Below are 20,005 nucleotides of genomic sequence, written 5' to 3' on the forward strand. Positions count from 1 at the left end.
GGCCGAACAGCCACACACAAGCCTAAGATCACCATACCAAGTGTCGGCTGGAGTGGTGTAAAACTCGCCGCCATTGGACTCTGGAGCAGTGGAAATGCGTTCTCTGGAGTGATGAATCACGCTTCACCATCTGGCAGTCTGACGGACGAATCTGGGTTTGGCGGATGCCAGGGGAACGCTACCTGCTCCAATGCATAGTGCCAACTGTAAAGTTGGTGGAGGAGGAATAATGGTCTGGGTGTGATGAGGTGGTGTTGAAGGAGTCAGGCGCAGGAGGGTAAATCACAGAATAACAGGCTTTAATCTGCAAAATACAGGTTTACGCAGAAATGCGTCAAACACACTGCAGGGCACAAAACAGGCGCACTGGAAAATACAAGGCACATGGGAAAATACTCCTGTCGATACAAAATACACACGCTCCACCGAGCTTCACTAACCTCCACAATAAACAATCACCCACACAGACAAGGAAGCAGAGCGAACACTTATACAATGACTAATGAGGGAATAAGGACCAGGTGTGTGTGATTGAAGACAAGACAAATGGAGTGATGATAAATGGATCGGCAGTAGCTAGTAAGCCGGTGACGCTGAACGCCGAAACCTGCCTGAACAAGGAGGGGAGGCAGCCTTGGCGGAAGTCGTGACACTGGGGCTGTTTTTCATGGTTCGGGCTAGGCCCCTTAGTTCCAGTGAAGGGAAATCTTAATGCTACAGCATACAATGACATTCTAGACGATTCTGTGCTTCCAACTTTGTGGCAACAGTTTGGGGAAGGCCCTTTCCTGTTTCAGCATAACAATTCCCCCGTGCACAAAGCGAGGTCCATACAGAAATGGTTTGTCGAGATCGGTGTGGAAGAACTTGACTGGCCTGCACAGAGCCCTGACCTTAACCCCATCTAACACCTTTGGGATGAATTGGAACGCCGACTGCGAGCCAGGCCTAATCGCCCAACATCAGTGCCCGACTTCACTAATGCTCTTGTGGCTGAAAGGAAGCAAGACCCCGCAGCAATGTTCCAACATCTAGTGGAAAGCCTTCCCAGAAGAGTGGAGGCTGTTATAGCAGCAAAGGGGGGACCAACTCCATATTAATCCTAAGAAAACCAGTGCCTACCGTACCCACCAAATGACAACAATGATATTTATTTTACAACAGGCCTACTTACTGTATAACCTTAAACTAAATACGGAACACAATTCAAAAGACAGAACAAACTTACTTTAGACAACAAAAATGTCTCAACAGAAGGAAACAAAACACATTTTGCATAGACTATTTAAAGAACTGGTTTAGATTATAATATCGTCTCCTGAGTGGCGCAGTGGTCTAAGGCACTGCATCGCAGTGCTAACTGTGCCACTAGAGATCCTGGTTCGAATCCAGGCCGCGACCGGGAGACTCATGGGCGGCGCACAATTGGCCCAGCTTCGTCCAGGGTAGGGGAGGGAATGGCCGGCAGGGATGTAGCTCAGTTGATAGAGCATGGCGTTTGCAACGCCAGGGTTGTGGGTTCAATTCCCACGGGGGGCCAGTATGAAAAAAAAATATATATATATTATTTATATGTATTCACTAACTGTAAGTCGCTCTGGATAAGAGCGTCTGCTAAATGACTAAAATGTAAAATGTATATGTAATAGGCCAACAATGATATATAATAATAAAACAAATGATTATAAATATGAACAAATAATACATTAAGTTACAAAATTGCATCCTACCTGAATAGCGAGTTGCACAGTATCCTGTGTTTGGCAATTTGTGTGGTATTTAAAAAATATTCTGCTAATGTCTTCTATCATGTAAATGACGTAGAATGCATTACATGTGTTTATAAAAGGCACAAAAAAAATCTACACCCTGCAAAATAAAATCCCTAAGTGTGGAAATCCTAAAAACGCGTCTGCTCAACTGTATGCTACGCAAATGCAATGCTTTACAATTTAAACAATATATATATATATATTTAATGATGTGCTAACGTGCGCAAATGAAGTGCCAACTCTGTGATTTAGTGCATTTTATTGGGTAAGCATTAGAACAAGCCGTCTCGATATTTGCAGCCGTAGGTGGTAATACTGTATCTCTCTAGGAGCGGATCCGTTGTCAGTATTGTGAAATAATTATAATCTTAAAGTGAGATTTGAATTGAGAAAGCTGATCCGAGAGCAGCACTGCCTTTTTCTTTCGATCCTATCAGTATCGACATGCTCCAATGACGCACTTAGTAACTGTTCTCTCAACATGGTGTTTTGGGAAACGCATGTTACATCTTCGGCTGTTGTAGGAAAGATGCATCATTTAAACACTCTTAAGCCATCGATATCGGGAAACCTGGCCCAGGATGGTTCTCACGAGGCTAAGGTCAGAGCCAAAAAATCTGATATGCCCATCCAGACTGAGGTCACATATGGAGCATCAGAAATGTATCAGGATTAAGATCCACATATGGATGTGGTATAAATCTGAACTAAAAAAATCTGATTCCATTGTTTTTGTTGTTGTTTACATATTAGGGAAAAGATCAGATAGGTATCAAATATGCCAAATACAGTGCATTCGGAAAGTATTCAGACCCCTTCATTTTTTCCACATTTTGTTACGTTACAGCCTTATTCTAAAATTGATTAAATAAAACATTTTCCTCATATATCTACACACAATACCCCATAATGACAGAAATATTTGCAAATGTATTAATAATAATAATAATATGCCATTTAGCAGACGCTTTTATCCAAAGCGACTTACAGTCACGCGTGCATAAATTTTTACGTATGGGTGGTCCCGGGAATCGAACCCACTACCCTGGCGTTACAAGCGCCATGCTCTACCAATTGAGCTACAAATAAAAAACAGAAATACCTTATTTACATAAGGACAACCATCTTTGCAGCACTCCACCAATCAGGCCTGATAGAGTGGCCAGACGGAAGCCACTCCTCAGTAAAAGGCACATGACAGCTGCTTGGAGTTTGCCAAAAGGCACCTAAAGGACTCTCAGACCATGAGAAACAAGATTCTCTGGTCTGATGAAACCAAGATTGAACTCTTTGGCCTGAATGCCAAGCGTCACATCTGGAGGAAACCTGGCACCATCCCTAGAGTGAAGCATGGTGGTGGTAGCATCATGCTGTGGGGATGTTTTCCAGCGGCAGGGACTGGGAGACTTGTCAGGATCGAGGGAAAGATGAATGGAGCAGAGAGATCCTTGATGACAACCTGCTCCAGAGTGCTCAGGACCTCAGACTGGGGTGAAGGTTCACCTTCCAACAGGACAACAACCCTAAGCACGCAGCCAAGACAACGCAGGAGTGGCTTTGGGACAAGTCTCGAATGTCCTTGAGTGGCCTAGCCAGAGCCTGGACTTGAACCTGATCAAACATCTCTGGAGAGACCTGAAAATAGTTGTGCATTGATGCGCCCCATCCAACCTGACAGAGCTTGAGAGGATCTGCAGAGAAGAATGGGAGAAACTCCCCAAATACAGGTGTGCCAACCTTGTAGCGTCATACCCAAGAAGACTCAAAGCTGTAATCGCCGACAAAGGTGCTCCAACAAAGTACTGAGTAAAGCAGGGTTCTTCAATTCCGATCCTGGAGGGAATTGAAGAACCCTGGAGTAAATGGTCTGAATACTTATGTAAATGTATTATATTTCAAATTTTTTTTTTTTTATACATTTGCAAAAATAAAAATAAAAACAGTTTTTGCTTTGTCATTATGGGGTATTGTCTGTAGATTGAAGAGGGGGAAAAAACAATTTAATCAATTTTAGAATTGTAACGTAACAAAATGTGGAAAAAGTCAAGGGGTCTGAATACTTTCCAAATGCCTGTGTAATGCAGCTTTAGTCACAAAGGAAGTAAGCTAAATTGTTCCTGCTTTTATTCACCCTGAAATAAGACTTTATTATTACACTGATAAGTGATAAACCACCCACTGCCAAAAATTCTACAATCTGTGGAGAGCAATTGTAAATATAAAATTGTAAACATCGTTTTTTCCCAATTTGGTGTAACTACTGTACATGATATGTCAGGTTTTGCTGTCTTTCAATCTCTAGAACACTATGTAAAATACGTGTTTGAAAATTTTATTTAGAAAGTCACCTGATCAAATACAGTAGTTTGATAGCCCTAGTACTCTACTTCTTATTGTTGGGTTTTATTTATTTTACATTGACGTAGAAAATTGCAATGAGAAAATTGACATTGAAGTCTTCATTCTACCCTGGAAGCCTGTGTTTCAGACATAAGGAAGTGGATGGCGGCAAATGTTTTACTTTTAACTCGGACAAAACAGAGATGCTAGTTCTAGGCCCCAAGAAACAAAGAGATTTGCTGTTTGATCTGACAATTAATCTCGATGGTTGTACAGTCCTCTCAAATAAAACTGTGAACAGGAGGTTGGTGGCACCTTAATTGGGGAGGATGAGCTCGTGGCAATGGCTGGAGCGGAATAGGTGGAATGGTATCAAATACATCAAACACATGGTTTCTATGTGTTTGATGCCATTCCATTCGCTCCATTCCAGCCATTATTATGAGCCGTCCTCCCCTCAGCAGCCTCCACTGCTGTGAAGGACCTTGGCGTTACTCTGGACTCTTTTCTCTCTTTTGACGAACATATAAAACATATTTAAAGAGCAGCTTTTTTCCATCTTTGTAACATTTATAAAAAATCGGACACTTTTTCTCCAAAAATGATGCAGAAAAACGAATCCATGCTTTTGTCACTTCAAGATTAGACTACCGCAATGCTCTACTCTCCGGTTACCCGGATAAAGCACAAAATAAACTTCAGCTAGTGATAAATACAGTTGATAAAATCTTGACTAGAGCCCAAAACATCGATCATATTACTCCAGTGCTAGTTTACACTGGCTTCCTGTTAAGGCTAGGGCTGATTTCAAGGTTTTACTGCTAACTTACAAAGCATTACATGGAGTTGCTCCTACCTATCTCTCCAATTTGGTCCTGCCATACATACCTACACATACACTACAGTCACAAGACGCAGGCCTCCTTATTGTTCCTAGAATTTCTAAGCAATTTCTGGTGGAAGGGCTTTCCCCTATAGAGCTACATTTTTATGGAATGGTCTGACGTTCCATGTGAGAGACGTAGACTCGGTCTTGACCTTTAAGTCTTTACTGAAGACTCATCTCTTCAGTAGGTCTTATGATTGAGTGAGTCTTGACAAGGGGTGTGAAGGTGAAAAGCAAGGTACTGGAGTGACGAATCACCCTTGCTGTCTCTGCCTGGCCGGCTCCCCTCTCTCCACTGGGATTCTCTGCCTCTGACCCTATTATGGGGGCTGAGTCACTGCCTTGCTAGTGCTCTCCCATGCCATCCCTAGGAGGGGTGCATCACATCGTGCCAGGCTTTTTCCCGCTATACTCGATTTGACTGGGTTGAGTCACTGACGTGATCTTCTGTCTCAGTCGCCAGTATCTATGCTGCAATAGTTTTTGTGCCGCGGTGCTAAGGTCAGTCTGTCCTATCTTCTGTAATTCTCCTGTCTTATCTGGTGTCCTGTATGATCTTAAGTATGCTCTCTCTAATTCTCCCATCTCTATCTGTCTCCCCTCCTGGAGGACCTAGGTCCATGCCTCAGGACTACCTGGCCTGACGACTCTTGGCTGTCCCCGTCCCCAGTCCACCTTGTCGTGTTGCTGCTCCAGTTTCTGCTGTTCTGCCAATTATCTTTGTTCTTTATGCAGTTTTTGTCTTTATAAGTCTTTGTCTGAGCTCACAGCTCCATCATCTGAAGGAAATATGAACATTTTTGTGATGCCTTTTCGAAGGCAAAGAAAATACTAAAGCCACAGTCTGGAATATTTCCTGCTGTTCACAGGTGACTGGTCATTTCAAGTAATTATATAATACCAATTGATTCTTGAAGAATGTCTTAGGCAATATTAGTCCATTGTTTAGTCATATATACTGAACAAAAATATAAACGCAATTTAAACGCAACATGCAACAATTTCAACAATTTTACTGAGTTACAGTTCATATAAGGAAATCAGTCAATTGAAATAACTTCATTAGGCCCTAATCTATGGATTTCACATGACTGGGCAGGACCGCAGGCATGGGTGGACCTGGGAGGGCATAGACCCACCACTTGGGAGCCAGGCCCACCCACTGGCCAATCAGAATTAATTTTTCCCCACAAAAGGGCTTTATTACAGACAGAAATAGTTTCATCAGCTGTCCGGGTGGCTGGTCTCAGACGATCCCACAGGTGAAGAAGCCGGATGTGGAGGTCCTGGGCTGGTGTGGTTACACGTAGTCTGCGGTTGTCAGGCCGGTTGGACGTACTGCCAAATTCTCTAAAACGACATTAGAGACAGCTTATGGTAGAGACATTAACATTAAATTATCTGGCAACAACTCTGGTGGACATTCCTGCAGTCAACATGTCAATTGCAGACTCCCTCAAAACTTGACATCAGTGGCATTGTGTTGTGTGACAAAACTGCACCTTTCAGAGTGGCCTTTTATTGTCCCCAGCACAAGGTGCACCTGTGTAATGATCATGCTGTTTAATCAGCTTCTTGATATGCCACACCTGTCAGGTAGATGGATTAGCTTGGCAAATAAGAAATGTTCACTAACAGGGATGTAAACAAATGTGTGCACAAAATGAGAGAAATAAGCTTTTTGAGCTTAAGGAAACATTTGGGGATCTTTTCTTTCAGCTTATGAAACATGGGACCAACACTTTACATGTTGTGTTTATATTTTTGTTCAGTATAAGTGTTTAAACAATTTGTAGTTGAAGTAAGATTAAAACTACCATGCCAATCTCAGAGACTATCAATCCTTGCATCTAGCTCTCTGTGAATTTGAGAATGGTTACATTTCCCCAGCCCCATCTCTCAGTTTACCAAACATGGTGGCAGGGTCTGCTGTTGAAATGGCAGGTTGTGGCTTTAAATGATTTCACATTTTTTACTACATTTCTGATTTCTGACTTCAGAAAAGAAAGAATACTATGGCTTGATAGTAAAAAAAATGGTTAAGTCAAGCTTGATTTAAAACATCTGATATCACCTTTTGTTCTATTAATTTAGGGGAAAATTGTGCCCCCAAAAATACTATCTTTCAGCTATAAGGAGAAACATATTGTTTATGGTTTAAAAAATGGAAGTTGCATTCATTTATTTTTGCTAAACACATTACAGTAAATCCTTGAAACTTTGAGAATGGCCTTTTATTCAACCATACAGTGCCTTCAGAACGTTTTCAGACCCCTTTACTTTTTCCACATTTTGTTCCGTTACAGCCTTATTCTAACATTAAATTGTTATTTTTCCTCACCAGTCTACACACAATACACTATAATGACGAAGCAGAAACAGGTTTTTAAACATTTTTGCTAATTGATATATATATTTTAAAATGGAAATATTATATTTACATAAGTATTCAGACCCTTTACTTTGTTGAAGCACCTTTGGCAGCGATTACAGCATTGAGTCTTCTTGGGTATGACGCTACAAGTTTCTCCCATTCATCTCTGCAGATCCTCTCAAGCTCTGTCAGGTTGGATGGGGATCGTCACTGCACAGATATTTTCAGGTCTCTCCAGAGATGTTAGATCGGGTTCAAGTCTGGGCTCTGGATGGGCCACTCAAGGACATTCAGAATCTTGTCCCGAAGCCACTCCTGCGTTGTCTTGGCTGTGTGCTTAGGTTTGTTGTCCCGTTGAAAGGTAAACCTTCGCCCCAGTCTGAGGTCCTGAGCGCTCTGGAGCAGGTTTTCATCAAGGATCTCTCTGTACTTTCCTCTGTTCATCTTTGCCTCGATCCTGACTAGTCTCCCAGTCCCTGCCGCTGAAAGACATCCCCACAGTATGATGCTGCCACCACCACGCTTCACCGTAGGGATGGTGCCAGGTTTCCTCCAGACGTGACGCTTGGCATTCAGGCCAAATAGTTCAATCTTGTTTCTCATGGTGTGAGTCTTCAGGTGCCTTTTGGCAAACTCAAAGCGGGCTGTCATGTGCCTTTTACAGAGGCGTGGCTTCCATCTGGCCACTCTACCATAATGGCCTGATTGGAGGACTGCTGCAGAAATGGTTGTCCTTCTGGAAGGTTCTCCCATCTCCACAGAGGAACTCTAGAGCTCTGTCAGAGTGACCATCACCTCCCTGACCAAGGCCCTTCTCCACCGATTACTCAGTTTGGCCGGGCGGCCAGCTCTAGGAAGTCTTGGTGATTCCAAACTTCATCCATTCAAGAATGATGAAGGCCACTGTGTTCTTGCGGACCTTCAATGCTGCAGACATTTTTTGGTACCCTTTCCCAGATCTGTGCCTCGACACAATCCTGTCTCGGAGCACTACGGACAATTCCTTTGACCTCATGGCTTGGTTTTTGCTCTGACATGCGCTGTCAACTGTGGGACCTTATATAGACAGGTGTGTGCCTTTCCAAATCGTGTCCAATCAATTGAATTTACCACAGGTGGACTCCAATCAAGTTGTAGAAACAGCTCAAGGATGATCAATGGAAACAGGATGCACCTGAGCTCAATTTCGAGTCTCATAGCAAAGGGTCTGAATACTTATGTAAATAAGGTATCTTTTTTATTTTTAATATATTTGCAAACATTTCTAAAAACCTGTTTTCGCTTTGTCATTCAAATCAAATCTAATGTTATTTGTCACATTCGCCGAATACAACAGCTTACTTACAAGCCCTTAACCAACAATGCAGTTTTAAGAAAGAATACCTAAAAAAAATAAGAAATAAAAGTAACAAATAATTAAAGAGCAGCAGTAAAATAACAATAGCAAGGCTATTTACAGGGGGTACCGGTACCGACTCAACGTGCGGGGGCACCGGTTAGTCGAGGTAATTGAGGTAATACAGTGCCTTGCAAAAGTATTCATCCCCCTTGGAGTTTTTCCTATTTTGTTGTATTACAACCTGTAATTTTAATGGATTTTTATTTGGATTTCATGTAATGGACATACACAAAATAGTCCAAATTGGTGAAGTGAAATTAAATAAATAACTTGTTTCAAAAAGTGGTGCATGCATATGTATTCACCCCATTTGCTATGAAGCCCCTAAATGAGATCTGGTGCAACCAATTACCTTCAAAGTCACATAATTCGTTAAATAAAGTCCACCTGTGTGCAATCTAAGTGTCACATGATCTGTCACATGATCTCAGTATATATATACACCTGTTCTGAAAGGCCCCAGAGTCTGCAACACCACTAAGCAAGGGGCACCACCAAGCAAGCGGCACCATGAAGACCAAGGAGCTCTCCAATCAGGTCAGGGACAAAGTTGTGGAGAATTACAGATCAGGGTTGGGTTATAAAAAAATATCAGAAACTTTGAACATCCCATGGAGCATCATGAAATTCATTATAAAAAAATTGAAAGAATATGGCACCACAACAAACCTGCCAAGAGAGGGCCGCCCACCAAAACTCACAGACCAGGCAAGGAGGGCATTAATCAGAGAGGCAACAAAGAGACCAAAGATAACCCTGAAGGAGCTGCAAAGCTCCACAGCGGAGATTGGAGTATCTGTCCATAGGACCACTTTAAGACGTACACGCCACAGAGCTGGGCTTTACGGAAGAGTGGCCAGAAAAAAGCTATTGCTTAAAGAAAAAAATAAGCAAACAGGTTTGGTGTTCGCCAAAATGCATGTGGGAGACTCCCCAAACATATTGAAGAAGGTACTCTGGTCAGATGAGACTAAAATTGAGGAAAACGCTATGTCTGGCGCAAATCCAACACCTCTCATCACCCCGAGAACACCATCCCCACAGTGAAGCATGGTGGTGGCAGCATCATGCTGTGGGGATGTTTTTCATCGGCAGGGACTTGGAAACTGGTCAGAATTGAAGGAATGATGGATGGCGCTAAATACAGGGAAATTCTTGAGGGAAATCTGTTTCAGTCTTCCAGAGATTTGAGACTGGGATGGAGGTTCACCTTCCAGCAGGACAATGAACCTAAGCATACTGCTAAAGCAACACTTGAGTGGTTTAAGGGGAAACATTTAAATGTCTTGGAATGGCCTAGTCAAAGCCCAGACCTCAATCCAATTGAGAATCTGTGGTATGACTTAAAGATTGCTGTACACCAGCGGAACCCATCCAACTTGAAGGAGCTGGAGCAAAAGGTGGCTCTACAAAGTATTGACTTTGGAGTTTGAATAGTTATGCACGCTCAAGTTCTGTTTTTTTGTCGTATTTCTTGTTTGTTTCACATAAAAAAATAGTTTGCATCTTCAAAGTGGTAGGCATGTTGTGTAAATCAAATGATACAAACCCCCAAAAAATCAATTTTAATTCCAGGTTGTAAGGCAACAAAATAGGAAAAATGCCAAGGGGGGTGAATACTTTCGCAAGCCGCTGTATGTACATGTGGGTAGTTATTAAAGTGACTATGCATAGATAATAAAAAGAGGGTAGCAGCAGTGTAAAATAGGGGAGGGGGGTGGGGGGACAATGCAAATAGTTTGGGTAGCCTTTTGATTAGATATTCAGGATTCTTATGGCTTGGGGGTAGAAGCTGTTTAGAAGCCTCTTGGAGAACATTCTATGACTAGGCTGGCTGGAGTCTTCGACAATTTTTAGGGCCTTCCACCGCCTGGTATAGAGGTCCTGGATTGCAGAAAGCTTGGCCCAAGTGATGTACTGGGCCGTACGCACTACCCTCTGTAGTGCCTTGCGGTCGGAGGCCAAGCAGTTGCCATACCAGGCAGTGATGCAACCAGTCAGGATTCTCTCAATGGTGCAGCTGTTGAATCTTTTGAGGATCTGAGGACCCATGCCAAATCTTTTCAGTCTCCTTAGGGGGAATTTGTTTTTTTGTGCCCTCTTCACGACTGTCTTGGATCATGTTTGTTTGTTGGTGATGTGGACAACCTGCTCCACTACAGCCCCGTCGATGAGAATGGGGGCGTGCTCGGTCCTCTTCTTTTTCCTGTAGTCCACAATCATCTCCTTTGTCTTCATCACGTTGAGGGAGAGGTTGTTGTCCTGGCACCACACGGCCAGGTCTCTGACCTCCTCCCTATAGGCTGTCTCGTCATTGTCGGTGATCAGGCCTACCACTGTTGTGTCATCGGCAAACTTAATGATAGTGTTGAAGTCGTGCCTGACCATGCAGTCATGAGTGAACAGGGAGTACAGGAGGGGACTGAGCACGTACCCCTGAGGGGCCCCCGTGTTGAGGAGCAGCGTGGCGGATGTGTTGTTACCTACTCTTACCACTTGGGGGCGGCCCGTCAGGAAGTCCAAGATCCAGTTGCAGAGGGAGGTGTTTAGTCCCAGGGTCCTTAGCTTAGTGATGAGCTTTGAGGGCACTATAGTGTTGAACGCTGAGCTGTAGTCAATGAATAGCATTCTCACATAGGTATTCCTTTTTGCCAGGGGTGAAAGGGCAGTGTGGAGCGCAATAGAGACAGCATCATCTGTGTGTAGATTGCTGAAAACGTTTTATTTAATCAATTTTAGAATAAGGCTGTAACGTAACAAAATGTGGAAAAAGTCAAGGGGTCTGAATACTTTCCGAAGGCACTGTATATCCAAATAAGGAACATAGGTAGATAAGACCACAGAAAAACAAGAAAATAGTTATAAACCTACTTTTTAAGCCAGAGATAATTTATGCTCTTCTAAAGAGTTGTGAGAACAACCACTCACTAACCAGATTGCCATCCAACCTTTTTATGTGAGTAAAGTACGTTGGATAAAAAATGTCACAACAGACCTGATGGAAACTGCAAATTTGGCTGTAAACTTTCCAAATGTCAACAAAACATAATAAGCCAGACAAGGTGGGATCTTTTTGTGTCTGTAAAATTAATTACATGAGAAATGGCAGTGGAAACGCCTTTATACTCAAATGTTGATATAATAACCATCATGTCAAAGTAAACTTGGGAGTCATGCGATTATATGTTGTGTGGTCCTCCCACTATGACTCGGGAAAGCATGCAGTTTATTAGGCTACAGATTAAATTAGTTATGAACTTCACAGGGGGGTGAAAGTGCACAGAGATGGGCTTGATGCTCCTTTCCAATACATATTGAGTTTCTTATTCTGATCGATGCTTGGCTGCAATTGACAAATCAAAATAATCTCGCTCTTTTGTCAATAATCTCATCATGTAGGCTATACCCGTACTGTATCTGTTGTCTAGAGCGCACGTACCAAGACTACAGCAGGCACATTCGCTATATATCGCAATTTTGTGTGACAAAACCATCTGTAGAGTTAAAAATGCAATGGAAACTTATAACATTTATTTTTTATTCGGTACATGGAAATGTTATTTTTTTTAATGTGCACTACGTCATCACGCACAGATTTATCCGCCACAAATCAATTTAATGGAAACATCTCTAGTAGGAAAATGAGCAAATCCTTTTAGGATTTTTGAATATTTGCATGAAAATCTGTCACCAATTGGTGACAGATACTGTGATAAATCTTTTGAGTGTTCAAAAAGAGACTTCACTTCATTTGTGACATTTCATCCAACATAAGGGACAGTACATAGAATTTCAAAAAGTAAAATCTATCTACTTTAGAAAAATTTATAAAATGCATTGAGAATATAGTAGAATTCTGACGTATATCCAATAGCTGGGACAATCTTAAAATGTGTCCACTATTTGGGGCATACAAAAATAATCAGACACTTTGAATCTGGGGCTCATGGCATGGTTATAACAAGTACTAATATCTGTTGACTTAATTGTCACCAAGTTATCAGGCGTCCACTCAGCATAAGACTCATTATTATATGGTGTTGTAATAGAAACTGGGCAGTTATTTCTTTTTGCCCTTGCTGGGTTTGGCCAATAGGGCAGGATCGATGTCCTCTGCAGAAAGCCCCATGGTGGAGAAAAGGCGAGCAGCGCGCTCGGACAGGGTTCCCCCACACTTCATCCCCCGTGCAATCAGTTCTGCCTTTAGCCTGTCCAACCCCAAAGTCTCCAGCTCCTTGTCCGAGTGCACTGCCTGGAGGTCTAAGGGCCCATCTTCCCACTGCATACCGGGGGAGAAACACACGAGTTAATCTTTAAAAGTAACTGCTCATTACGCTGTTCTATTTTGCTTGACTGCAGTTGGTCTTGTTGCAAAGTACCTTTCGTGGCGCATTATGAGCCATTAAACATAACTTTGGTTGTCTTAACATCTTGTTTGCATTCTGGGCTGACCCAGAAAAACCAAGGTGCAAGCAGAAAAACCAAGGAGCAAGTATGGATGATGTAATATTGAAAACATGAAATAATGGACTAATAAGGGCCAAGAGAACAAATATTGAGTGGAACATTAAGAAACTCACAGTGGGTTTGTTAGTGCTACTCTGAGCTTTGCTTAGACTGTCGGTCTTTGGGAATGTTTCTTCTGCGGGGACCACCTCCTTCTGCTCCCCACCGTCACTGGTGCCCGAAGCTACTGCCTCTGCTTGAGATTGTGTCTGCACCTCTGCTGGGCTCTCTGGAGAGCTGGGTCCTGAGCTGGAGTTGCTGCTTGTGCTAGGAGCTTCTGGAGTTGCTGTTTGTTCCGCTCTGCTCTGAGAGGCTGAGGTGTGAGCTGAGGTTGCTCCCTTTACGGGACTACCGGGTACCCCTGAGCCAGAATCAGATGTTGAGGGAGAGTTCCCGCTGTCGCTTGCAGCATCGTCATCCTCGGAGCTGTCCAGGTCATCCAGGCCGCCAACACCCGTCCTGTAAAATCCTAAACATTTCACTACTGGGCAGTTTTTTCCCCCCCCATTACATTTGATGTCTTTTTTTTTTTACAACAACATTGAACCAAGATGACAAAGCTCACTCACCAAAAGCATTTCTTCTTACTTTTCCCTTGGCCTTTGTTTGGAGGTGGCTTTTTGCGTTTCGGTGCCTCGTCTACTTTCACAAGTCCGCTGGAAGAGGCTTGCATTCCTAAAAAACTGACTGTTAGACTCATCCTTGAATTAGTTCTATGGAACAAACAGCCCTTTACATTGCAATCATTTTCCATAGCACAGATCATAAAGAAATGTCTCTCTATATATAAAGATATCTCCATAAAAATTACACCAGGGGCTATGCACTGTGTTTGGCCCTGTGCAGCTTCCAACCGTGTGTGTCAGCGAGGTTGGGTGAAAAACAAACATTTCCATTCTTACAAATGGACAATAAACATACTATTATACCATTTAATTCTAAATATCTATTTGAAATTAGTGCCTTTTAAGACTGAGTCATCCAGGCGTTCTGAGAGGTCGTGGCACTGCTGCTCGTAGTCTGGGTCTGTGAAGTGATGCTTGGGCTCGGCCAGCTTCCTCTGCAGTCTCTCCAGACGCCTTTGCTCTTTCTCTGCCTCGCGGTCTGCCTGCTTCTTAAGCCACTCTGCCATCCTGAAGACACACACACACAATATGACCTCATTTTTATTACCTATTTATTCATGCCATTTAGGTGATAAAGAGAGAGCATCCTCAACGAATTTGCTCACTTGTCACACCGAGGTCCATTACATTGCACCAAAGGTGCAAATTGATGATCAAATGCACCAGGCGAGCTTCATCTAGGACACCTAGTTAGGAAAATACTTCAAATCCCAGATAAAATAGAGTCTGTGGGTGACCATCTTACTCTTTCTCATGGTTGACATCTCTTAGTCGCCTTCCGCTTAGATCTCTGCAGGCTTCGCGGTTTGTGGTCTTCTCAATTTGTGCCCCAAGAGCCCTAAGCATAGACCCAAAGCCTGCCAATTACAAATAATGGAACAGTTAGTTTTTCATTTACTCACTTATTCAGAATAATGTAAGTAACATTTCACGCCTGTCCACCAACTTTAGGCTTAACAGTAAATTAGTATTTTCTTAAACAGCTAGCTAACTAGATGGAAGTAATTAACCTGTTAACTAACTAGCTTGCTAGTTAGCTAGACTAGCTAGTTAGCTAGCTAGACTGCTTGCCCCTTAGACTTTAATAACTAGTTAGTTAGCTACCTCCTTTCCCACCACAGAGACGAGGCTCCAGTCGATACACCGCTCCAGCCTGCAATTTCTCATCAAGCTCTGATAATCGTCCATTATTCTTGACGTAGAGATCTGATGACGGGATTCCCTGAAAACGATAGAAGAAACGTTAGGCAAGTAGCAGTAGCTAGCTAATAGGGACGTAATGATTAACCAATACGCATCGGTCCCCGGTTCAAATGTATGAGATATGAGCGCATCAGTCTTCGGGACCCCAAACCGATCCAAATGTAGCATCGGCCAGGAAATCGATTAAAACGTTACGAATCGGCGGTTCACAAAAAACGTTTTGCTCAAATTATTTTCTTTCTACCGTCGGGAAATACCTAATCTTTTGTGACAACTGCGTCCTCTCCTTCAGTGTAGAACTAAGCATTTCATTGTGTTGACAGTCATTGATCTACAACCCCAGGCAATATCAGTAGCCTAGTCAAACGGCACCAACAGTGCTGTAATATCTAACAATTTCACAACATATACCCAATACACACAAATCTAAGTAAGGAATGGAATTAAGAATATATACATATGGACGAGCAATGACAGAGCGGACTGGACTAAGATACAGTAGAATAGTATAGAATACAGTATGTACATATGAGATGAGTAATGCAAGATATGTAAACATTATTAAAGTGACTAGTGTTCCATTTCTTAAAGTGGCCAGTGACATCTAGTCTATGTCTATAGGCAGCAGCGTCTAATGTGCTAGTGATGGCTATTTAACAGTCTGATGGCCTTGAGATAGAAGCTGTTTTTCAGTCTCTTGGTCCCAGCTTTGATGCACCTGTACTGACCTCGCCTTCTGGATGATAGTGGGGTGAACAGGCAGTGGCTCGGGTGGTTGCTGTCCTTGATTATCTTTTTGTCCTTCATGTGACATCGGATGCTGTAGGTGTCCTGGAGGGCGGGTAGTTTGCCCCCGGTAATGCGTTGGGCAGACCGCACCACCCTCTGGAGAGCCTTGCGGTTTAGGCCGGTGCAGTTGACGTACCAGGCGGTGATACAGCCCGACAGGATGCTCTGTGAGGGTTTAAGGTGCCAAGCCAAATGTATTCAGCCTCCTGAGGTTGAAGAGGCTCTGTTGCGCCTTCTTCACCACACTGTCTGTGTGGGTGGACCATTTAAATTTGTCAGTGATGTGTACGCCAAGGAACTTGAAGCTTTCCACCTTCTCCACTGCGGTCCTGTCGATGTGGATAGGGGGGGTGCACCCTCTGCTGTTTCCTGAAGTCCACGATCATCTCCTTTGTTTTGTTGACATTGAGTGAGGTTATTTTCCTGGTACCACACTCCCAGAGCCCTCACCTCCTCCCTGTAGGCTGTCTCGTCATTGTTGGTAATCAAGCCTACTACTGTTGTGTCCTCTGCAAACTTGATGATTGAGTTGGAGGCGTGCTTGGCCACGCAGCCATAGGTGAAAAGGGAGTACAGGAGTGGGCTGAGCACGCACCCTTGTGGGGCCCCAGTGTTGAGGATCAGCGAAGTGGAGGTGTTGTTTCCTACCTTCACCACCTGGGGGCGGCCCTTCAGGAAGTCCAGGACCCAATTGCACAGGGCGGGATTCAGACCCAAGGCCTCGAGCTAAATTTTGAGCTTGGAGGGTAAGTTTAAGCACCGCCTTCGCCCAATCCTGAGTCGTCCAAATAATCAACGACGAAAACCCAAAACTAGGAAATACTGCAGCTCTTTATTAAAAATGTTTTTAATACAATATGGCATAACATACATTCAAATAGAGTCAGTGGCAAACAGAGCACACAAGGGGTACAACATAGCTAAATAAACCAAAATATAAAAGAAAACAAGAAAATAAAATATAGGCTACAATGAGGCATAACTTAAGCTATGGGGTCTTCTAATACATTTAATTAATTCATCAATTTCTTTTTTCTTCCTATACATTTCAATGAATCAAAGTTTTAAAAAATATTGCTGAAAAACTATAAGCAAAGGCTGCATTTTTATGCATTTACTTTTACGAATATAAAATGTACCCAAAATAAGTAAAACATTCTAAATGAAATTCTATGTTCTTATCTTCCATTATTATACCGAAAGTTACATTATCTCTAGTAAACTGGGTTATTGGAAAGATTTTTGTTCTAACCAGTCAAACATATCACTCCAGAATGTGTTGCTGTAAACACAAAGGAAAAATAAATGGTCCGTTTCAATTTCTGAGTCACAAAATACAGTTATTGTGATCAAAATATAATCTATGCCAAAGCAATTCTCACAAGATAGATATCATTAAATATTTTGAAGTGCAATTCCGGTCATCAAAAACACTCAGCTTTTCTATATCAGAATTCTTGATAAGAATTGACAGCATTTCTGCAGCCATAAGAAAGAGTGATGGTGAAATAGAGCAGCCTTGTTTAATTCCACGACTTATGTCAAATCGTGGATTAGTCCCTAGTGTTAAGGACACTGAGCTATGTGTTTTGATAAAAAGGATCTAATCGTGTTCCTGAACTTTTCTCCAAAACCATAAAGCTCCAAAGGGCGGAAGATAAAAGGGTGTTCAATCATTGTTTTGTAAAAATCAAGAAAAATAGTAAATCCATAGTTTATCAGATTCCTATATTGAAGCATGTCTTGGACCAAGCGTATGTTGTTCTACTTGGGCTTTGACAGATTCTCGCCGTTTCATCTGTACACGAGAGATTAACAAAAATAAATTAACAAACAACTGAAACAGTACTTGCACTTGACCCCCCTAGCTCTGACTCTACTGATAGCTACTTTGAGGAACATTTTACTTTCTATGCCTGTGATATGTGGTTGTCCCGCCTAGCTATTTTACGATTAAAGCATTAACTGTAAATCGCTCAGGATTACAGCGTCTGCTAAATCAGGGGTTCTCAAACTTTTTCCAATCGGGGCCCCCACTTCCAGCATTGGGTAACATCCCGCGCACCCCACGTCTATTTCTATTGGCAAAAGCACTGTTCGTTTCACACCCTTCTTGTTGGTGGAGAGAATTGTGCAGGTTTAAAGCTTATTTCCTGCAATTCTACACATTTTGTCATGGGATGCACAAGAAATGTGCTGTTTTAAAGCAAATTTCCTTGGAATTCCATACATTTTGCCATGTCTAATGTGAATTTGTGTGATATTTTGAGTGACTAAAAAATTACAACAATATCTATGGGCTAAAAAACCTAAATGAAATACAAAACCGTAGACATAGGCTAGTTGATCTGGACATTTCTGACAAGTTATAAATAGCTCTTTAAGGTATGCAATGACAAACATGACAAGAGGAACTGATGATGCACTACCCAATTTGCATTCTACTATTACAACTTTCAAGAATACGTTTAAAGCTGGACTGAGCTCCTTTATAAACAACCCCAAAAAGTTTGGGAACCACTGTGCTAAATGACTAAACATTATTATTATTATTATTATTATTATTATTATTTTACGTTTCGTTCTTGTATCGCTTCGGAGCCCATCTAAATGCGTATCGAATCTCTTGAAATGGAAAGATGCACATCCCTACTAGTACTAGTACTGCTAGTAACGTTACTAGCTAGCTAGTTATAAAAATACAGAGCAGAAAAGACCATCTTTACTCAAATGCTGTTTGGCAAAGTTAGTTAAGCTAGTTAGCGTCCGCTAAAACCGCGTTAGTTATTTAGCCAGTTTGCTAGCTTGTTGGATGTGTCGACCCACCTAGCCAGAGTTAGCTAGGTTGGTTAGCTACCAACGAAGTATTATTTCAGTTTAATTGATAACACGACCATTTTGATACTAACCTTTTCTTTCGTAAAAATATCAACTAGATCACGGACAGAGACTCCAGTAGGAAAAGAAGCATTGCAAAACTGAAGAAGTGGACCAGAAAGAAACAACTCCATGATTTTGCCACAGTACAGAAATGTAAGGTTGCTTTTTCGAGCTACTACCGGATATTTACGCGGAAGGCCGAGAGCTTGTTATGTAACGTGACGATATAGCGTTTTTTTTAAGGGCTTTGTTTTTTCTACTAATTTTGCCACCAAAAATGTAATGAGTTTGTTATTTTTTATACAGTACGGATTGGACTATTGTGGTATTCCTTCATTTTTTCTTAAAATGTAACACAAAAAAAACACCCACCATCCTTTGCGGCAGACACACCAACATGGCAGCTTTGTACAAGGTTGTGTCATGTCTGAGAACTGGCACATGTGTGTTTCCAAAACGAGCAATAGATATTCGCAAGTCGTTATACAGCACAGATAGCGGGGAGACATCAGAAGGAAACGCTGTGGAAGAAACGCAGAAACCAGCAGCCGACAAGGCGAAAAGTGGCTTCGCTGCAGCATATGAACAACACACAGACCTTCAGCAGAAGCAAGATCAGACGGGAACTGCTGTCAGACTTGGGTCAACAAGAAATGAAAAATCATTTGCGTCATTGCTACGAAATTCTCCTCTCATGCAGATGGGACCAGCAAAGGACAAAATGGTAATCGGCAAGATCTTTCACATAATCAAAGACGATTTATACATTGACTTTGGTGCCAAGTTCCATTGTGTATGTAAACGACCGACAGTGGATGGAGAGAGGTACCAGAGGGGGAGCAGGGTACGTCTGCGTCTTGAGGACCTCGAGCTCACATCTCGCTTCCTGGGTGGGAACACCGACACAACACTACTGGAAGCAGATGCCTTTCTTCTTGGACTGATCGAGAGCAAGGACGCAAAGACCAAAGAGTAGAACAGCATTGACTCCGACCCATAGACCTGCCCCGGAAGAGGACAGTTTTTCTTGTTGATGTCACTATTCTCACATTATGGTAATTTGTAACCGAGGGCTTGAACAATAAATGTATCCAAATGTAATATGTTTCTGTTTCATCTTGAGAAATCTGCTACATCCATGTTCAATGGTCATTTCAATTACCCATTTATTCTGGAAGAGTCATTAAATGTCTCATGCTTAGTAACAGTCATGTGTCATCATAACCCAAA

General features: G+C 42.3%; 2 protein-coding genes across 2 annotated transcripts; one reads left to right on the forward strand and one right to left on the reverse strand.

Annotated features, from left to right (window-relative positions):
* Positions 1–12,293: 12,293 nt before the first annotated feature.
* LOC123484546 (replication stress response regulator SDE2-like) lies at positions 12,294–19,049 on the reverse strand. Its single transcript, XM_045215013.1, has 7 exons — positions 18,805–19,049; positions 15,008–15,125; positions 14,649–14,760; positions 14,241–14,410; positions 13,847–13,952; positions 13,352–13,736; positions 12,294–13,050 (listed from the first exon to the last, which is right to left on the reverse strand). The coding sequence occupies exons 1-7, from the start codon at positions 18,904–18,906 to the stop codon at positions 12,832–12,834; spliced, it is 1,212 nt and encodes a 403-aa protein (XP_045070948.1). The 5' UTR covers positions 18,907–19,049; the 3' UTR covers positions 12,294–12,831.
* Positions 19,050–19,132: 83 nt separating this feature from the next.
* LOC123484547 (28S ribosomal protein S28, mitochondrial-like) lies at positions 19,133–19,876 on the forward strand. The gene has a single exon (XM_045215014.1). The coding sequence runs from the start codon at positions 19,173–19,175 to the stop codon at positions 19,749–19,751; it is 579 nt and encodes a 192-aa protein (XP_045070949.1). The 5' UTR covers positions 19,133–19,172; the 3' UTR covers positions 19,752–19,876.
* Positions 19,877–20,005: the final 129 nt, after the last annotated feature.

This window comes from Coregonus clupeaformis, unplaced genomic scaffold, assembly GCF_020615455.1.
Source record: "Coregonus clupeaformis isolate EN_2021a unplaced genomic scaffold, ASM2061545v1 scaf0353, whole genome shotgun sequence".
Taxonomy (NCBI): Eukaryota; Metazoa; Chordata; class Actinopteri; order Salmoniformes; family Salmonidae; genus Coregonus; species Coregonus clupeaformis.

Bases quoted from the DNA above. Each gene is read 5' to 3' on its own strand.
- LOC123484546 (XM_045215013.1), bottom strand. From the start codon at position 18,906: ATGGAGTTGTTTCTTTCTGGTCCACTTCTTCAGTTTTGCAATGCTTCT. The intron at 14,761-15,007 runs GTAGCTAACTAA...TGTAATTGGCAG, and splicing joins TCTCTGTGGTGGGAAAGGAG to GCTTTGGGTCTATGCTTAGG. The intron at 13,051-13,351 runs GTGAGTTTCTTA...CCCGGTATGCAG, and splicing joins GTAGCACTAACAAACCCACT to TGGGAAGATGGGCCCTTAGA.
- LOC123484547 (XM_045215014.1), top strand. From the start codon at position 19,173: ATGGCAGCTTTGTACAAGGTTGTGTCATGTCTGAGAACTGGCACATGT.